Below are 6,450 nucleotides of genomic sequence, written 5' to 3' on the forward strand. Positions count from 1 at the left end.
CTCACCCCGCGTTCACGGCCCACAGCTTTCCACAGCGTGGAGGTCTTTTCCGTCTAGTTGCCTACTTCTTTAGCTCTTCTGACTTTCATAAGCTTCACGGGGTTTCATAAAGCTTCACTAAGATTCTCAACCCATTTGACAGATGAGTAAACTGAAACTCACCAGGTGCCCGAACTAGGTGGGGCGGACGTCTCAGTTTTAGCTCTTCACTTCCCCGCACCAGCCCCGCCCCATCCCTGACAAGCACCACACCCCCAGAGGCCTGGGTACCGAGAGTCTATTCCTAGGGGTCCACAGGACAAGTTCGGGGTCATTATGTTCCCGCCCTCATTGAGCCACGTGCTCCAAACGGAACCTCTCAGTGAACATTGTTCATTGATCTTCTGAAAACCAGCCCATTCTCCCCCAAATACCCACACTTTTCCTACGACACGATGTCGAGCTCGACAGTATGGCAGACAGATTCCAGTGTGTACAGGAACCAACCCTTTGCTAAAGCTCCTGTGAGAGCCGCGTTATAAAATCACAACGCTAAACTCTGACACAAGTGATACCAGCAAACAGCGGGAGGGGGCAGATGGGCGAAGGAGAATATGAATCAGGCAGACAGAAAATATTTTTATCTTTCCTAAAACAGCATGAGAGAGCCTGCTTTCCAATGGTTTGATAAAGTAAGGTGCCGTCAAGATAAAATCAGGTTCGTGTAGTGTACCAATCAGGAGGTACATTATATGCTCATTGGCTTCAACCTCCTACCTAAGCTACATCCTCCTGCTGCTCCTGTCAGATACTCTTATAATCTCTGCCCGCATGCTGCCCGCGACTCTCTCATGATTCCTGATCCCGCCTGGGGGAAGATTAAAAGGGTTTTCCTTGTGGAGAAGAAATCTGCCTCCACTCGCGATTCTCCCTCTTCTGTCTACGATGTGATTGACACGTGTCACGTTCCTTCGAGTTTAGGATGTTTCCCGATCTTTTCCTAGGCTTGATTCTGTCCTTTTAATATTCTATGACTCATTTTAGCATCTCCATCAATATCCTTTCTGACTAGCCTCTGCACACTTTATTATTTGTTAATATCTGTCCAAAATAATCTACTCCTCGGTGGGACGTGTCTCCCCCGGCAGCCTGACCCACTCAGAAGACGGTTCAGGAGGACCGTGCGCGCCTCTGCTAATGTAACCTGAACTTTGACTGGCTTTTGTGAGGCCACAGAGCTCCATTTGGGTCACACTGATCATCAAGTCTTGGGAAAACACCAGATTGCTTTAAACTGAAATACTTCCATTCCGAGCAACTTCTGCCCCTGCGATTTTACCTTTGAATAATCTTTTTTTTTTTTTTGAAAACGTGCACTCAAGATTTTGCAATACAGTTCCCTTTGTTAGTTTTAGGGTAAGCTTCCAGCCTGCCTGCCTCAGTTTATGTCCTGACCATGGATGGCAGCATGGTATGTGGTGTTCCAAGAGGTTCATTGACTGTATAATCTCTTCTCCACCCTGATAAATCTAGGAGAATACACAGGCAAAATGAGCCATGTTTTGGTCTTAGCTCCATGGAAGTTGTGTGATCGTGGGCAGGTCAGTTGAGGCTCAGTTTCCTAAAATTTTTTTTTCTTTTAGTTTCCTAATATTTTAATAGAAATTTTAATACCTATCTTGATCACATCATAGGGAATTTAGGAGAACGATTCAAAGAATGGACATGAAAGAAACTTGAAAATTACAAACGTCTGCACAGAGGATTATTACCATGGTAAAGTTATCATCAACATTGTCACCACTGTCGTCATCGTCTTTACCACATCGATATATTGATTCCAATATATAGCAACTGCCGTCTGAAGTAGAAAAGATGTCAGAGGATTTGAGCAGTTTTAGCGAAAGCTGGAGTGTTATTTACCAGAGGCCAGGACAGCGTGTGGGAGAATGTGGTGAGGAAAATGCTCTTCTCTGGGCTTAAGGAAAGGAAAGTGGTGCAGAAGGAGAAGGAAAGGAAGGAAGGAAGTTGCCTTAATAAATTCTGAGCATGTGACAAGGGCTGGTTTCCCTAATGAGGGCCATTTCTAGTCTTCCCTCCAGAGTGAATAGAAACATGTGAAAGAGGTAGAAAAAACAGAATCGACCTGTATAGCAAGTAAACTATGAAAACCGTTTTGAATTCAATGTTAATCAATAAAATGCACCTTTAAACCAATTAAGACATCCTAAGATATGCCCATCAGGGCGACCAAAAAATTAAAACTCTAATATCACCAAGCGTAGGTGAAGATTGGGGGGATTCTCACCCATGGCTGCTGCCAGTATGACTTAGCACAAGCTTCTTGGAGTCATATTCGGCAGTATCTTGTCATGTGGAAACTATATATCCCAGAGCAATCGTCCACGTGCACAAGGAGACGTGTAGGGGGATTCTTCTGCAGCGTGGTTTGTAGTAGCAAGCACGTATTTTGGCTCACCAAGTGTTTGTTAATAAAATTGAGTTGGATAAAATGCTACATAAATAATGTCACTGACATAAAAGATTAAAATGCCAAAAAGTACTATATATTACCTATACATACATGTGTATCTCAGAATATTGGTTGCCTCTGAAGGGAAGAGGGAGAATGAGACGGGTTGGGGGGAGTCAAAAAAATAAATAAATGGAACTATATGTGTAATGTTTTAACTTTTTCAGTCAAACCAAACAGCAGCAGTGAAAATGCCAAAATACTTAGATCTGTTCACTGCAAGTAGTGGGCATTTGTTTCATTACTCTGTGTATTTCTCCCCTTAAAATGTTTGCTTCAGAACTGCATAATCTTTAAAACTGAATAAATAAAATATAGTCTCAGAGATCATCTTAATTATAGTGGCACATTGCATGCTTGCCTTTTCTAATGCTCACCTTTTCTAGCACCAAGAAGAACGACACAATATTATGTCTCATCTGAATGAAACATTTATCCCCATAGTTTTGCCAATTTCTGGGTATATCTACTGGAAAATTTTTTAAGTGGTTATTGGGAGACCCACAAGGAAAGACATGTGGTTTAAAACTGAGCAGGAAGTGAATTTACCTTGAATTTGTCCTGAATGTTGACTCTGTCCCTCAGTCATGGCACCAGCTTCTCTCCACCAGCTGCTCAGAGGGGAGGGAGGGTGGTGGCCGTGCTCCTCCGTCTTCTACCTCGCCCTCTCATGTCCGTCCTCACAGGAGCCCTGGATCCCCAATTCCACACTCCCATTGGAAGGTACATTGTACTTTCCTCCTTGCCACTGGGATATCCATCTGGTTCAAAGAGTTTCTGGGGCTGGAAATGGCCAATACTTCAAACAAGCCAATGTCATTTACAGCAAGGCAATTTTTATTCTCTAGTCTAGCAAGTTTGCTTACTTTGATTCCAATAATAATAGTAATAATAACACAGTAAACAAAATCCTGCTTCTCATTCCACAGAAGAAGACTTTCTTTATTTCATGCCTTTTCAGGTAGAGGGGAGATAATCAACTGACTTGTTTTCAAACATTTCATGCTTTCCTATAGGATGAGGAAAAAGCAGGAGTTCATTGTGTTAATATAACCTAGCACCACCTGGCTTGCTTAAAGTTATATATGGATATTTGAAAGTAAAATATAAGTTAGAAAATTAGCGATGGAAGCGGCTCATCTAAGGATAATTATTCTTGGCTGTCTGAATTGGAGGTGTTCTCAGGCCTTACCAAGTCCCATATGGACACCTGCTTTTTATTCCTTTCCTTTTTTTATTCCAGAAGAGAATGGAAGGGCTTCAGAGGAGCAGATACGGGACTATGGCTGAAGGTAAGAAAGCCTCCAAATTCTCAAGAGCTCTAGGCATCAGGGAAGAGTCACTGTTTTCTATCCTCCTTTCCCTCACCTCAAACACAGTGACAGAAAAGAAACCCAGTTATTTTCCACTGCAGAAGAAAAGGCAGCTATCATGTTCTTATCTTCCCCACCATCATCACAGCACACACACCCGAGTGTGAAGCTCTCCCCTGTGCCGTGATGTATGGGAAATGAGGAAATGAAACTTCAAGTCAGAAGTCAGGGGACTTGGAAACGAATTGTAAAAATGATATCCTTCCCTGCCTGCACTCAACTGAAAAGAGGAAAAGTTCCCCATAAAGATTTAGTAAATCGTGTTTGCTAAAAAAAAATCCAGGATACTTAAGAAAGGGAAGAACCAACACAGGGTAAAAGGAATAACAATAACAGATTTTAGGAGACTAAAATGAACTTAATTCATTTGAGCTCCTAAGAACTCCAGAAATCCTCGGATTCTCACTCTCTTCATCCCTTGAAGATTTTAGCTCTTGATGCAGGGTCACCCTCGACAACACCAGTTTTGTTCTAATTTCCTGTCATTCTATCAGCCAAATTGACGATCTTTCCAACGCATGTATTTCTTATACATGATGGTCTTATCATCTCTTCCTCAGCCACCGATCCAGGGTCATCTGTCAGACTGTTGCGGTCTCACACACACCTGCGAACTTCCCTCGGAGAGGAATCAGAACCAAGACAGAACACCAATATCCAGTGCAAATCCAAAGTAGATTAGTGATAGGCGTTTATTACGCACAAAAGCGCAAACCGATCGGGGCCTCACCAAAAGCAGGGTGAGACCCCGAGTCTTGTACGGGTGTGGTTTTTATATCCCAGGGTAACAGGATGTTCGTTCTAATTTTGAACTATTGGGTCGGCCATCCGGAACCCAGCGTCTTCCTGTTCACATTATGCTGGCAAGAAAAGCTCAATTTCACAGCAGCCAAGTCAGGCGGTTAGCAATAAAAGCAGTTACGGTGCAAACAGTTTTAAACCAAAACATTCCATCATTAATTCCAAGTATTACAATCGAAACTGTATGTTCTGGGACAGCGTGTCCCGTCACAAGACTCCGTCCTTGACTTTAACGACAAGCCTTCTGTAGGCTCACGTTCAAACATCCAACTCCCCACCCAAAAAGAGGAAACCCAGGGCCATTCAGCTGGTCCTCGGTGGTAGGTCACTGGAGCTCTTGACATCTGAGACTTCCTTTACCCCCAAGGTTCAGATGAATGTGATTGGCAGCCTGTGTGCCTGGGAATTAATTGGTGGGCGAAAGAGAGGTGATCATAGTTTCTCACTGATGACTTCTCATCCTCCACCTCTTTCTAATCTCACGTTTATTTAGCATGAAACTGGGCTAAGCACGATCCCTGGAAAAGCTCAGGGACCAGCTTTCTGAAAGCTGTGTTTTCCCTGGTCCTGAGGAAGCCCCTGGAGCATCCTTCACAGTGTAGCGGTTCTTACTCCTGGCTATGCGTCCAAGTTCGGGCTCCCAGTGTGGGCTTCCTGCCATTCAAGAGTCGCCTCAAGTTGTCTGCAAACATTTGTATGTATTTAAATATCACTGTTTGGCAGGGAGAGAGGTCCATAGCTTTCATGAGATACCATGAAAGGTCCGTGACCTAAAAATCTTAAGAATCACTAACTTTACCAACAAGGACCTACTGTATAGCACAGGGGACTCTGCTAATATTCCGAAATAACCTAAATGAGAAAAGAGTTTGAAAAAGAATAGATACACGTATATGTATAGCGTAATCATTTTGCTGCACACCTGAAGCTAAGACAACATTGTTAATAAACTAAACTCCAACATAAAATAAAAATTTTTTCAATCAATGACTTAGTAAAACACGAAAAACTCTTTTTTTTTTTTTTTTATAGGCGGGATAGAACATAAGCTGTTTGCAACCTCGTCCTCATTGCGGATCATCCTGGTGGGCAAAACAGGCAGCGGGAAGAGCGCCACCGGGAACAGCATCCTCTGCCAGCCAGCGTTTGAGTCCAGGCTGGCGGCCCAGTCGGTGACCAGGAAGTGTCAGGGCGCAACGGGCACGTGGGATGGGAGGAGCGTCCTGGTGGTGGACACGCCCCCCATGTTTGAGGCGAGGGCCCAGGACCAAGAGGCGTACGAGAACATCGGGGACTGCTACCTGCTCTCGGCCCCGGGGCCTCACGTGCTGCTGCTGGTGACCCAGCTGGGGCGCTTCACAGAGCAGGACGTGGTGGCCGTGACCAGGGTGAAGGAGGTCTTTGGGGCGAGAGCCCTGAGACACACGGTCATCCTCTTCACCCACAAGGAGGACTTGGGGGACGGATCCTTGCGTGACTACGTAGCAAACACAGACAACGTCAGGCTGAGGGGCCTGGTCCGGGAGTGCGGGCACAGGTACTGCGCCTTCAGCAACCGGGCCTCCGGGGACGAGCAGAGGAAGCAGCTGGCCGAGCTGATGGCCGTGGTCGAGGGGCTGGAGAGGGAGCTCCAGGGCGCCTACCTCAGCAACGACCTCTTCTTTGATGCACAGCGGCTCCAGCAGGGCGGGGGCGACCCCCATGGAGAAGGTCACGTGCGCTACCTGGCCAAGGTGCGGTCGCATATTGCAAGGCAAAAGCAAG

General features: G+C 45.2%; 1 protein-coding gene across 1 annotated transcript; it reads left to right on the forward strand.

Annotated features, from left to right (window-relative positions):
- Positions 1–1,896: 1,896 nt before the first annotated feature.
- LOC113616979 (GTPase IMAP family member 5-like) lies at positions 1,897–6,446 on the forward strand (the record flags this gene model as incomplete). Its single annotated transcript, XM_027100319.1, has 3 exons — positions 1,897–1,933; positions 3,756–3,804; positions 5,719–6,446. Coding segments are annotated over exons 2-3 (771 nt in total), but the record flags the coding sequence as incomplete, so codon positions are not given.
- Between the last annotated feature and the right edge of the window lie 4 nt (positions 6,447–6,450).

The sequence above is a fragment of the Aethalodelphis obliquidens genome, unplaced genomic scaffold (assembly GCF_003676395.1).
Source record: "Aethalodelphis obliquidens isolate GAN/ISIS:26980383/991018 unplaced genomic scaffold, ASM367639v1 scaffold1086, whole genome shotgun sequence".
Taxonomy (NCBI): Eukaryota; Metazoa; Chordata; class Mammalia; order Artiodactyla; family Delphinidae; genus Aethalodelphis; species Aethalodelphis obliquidens.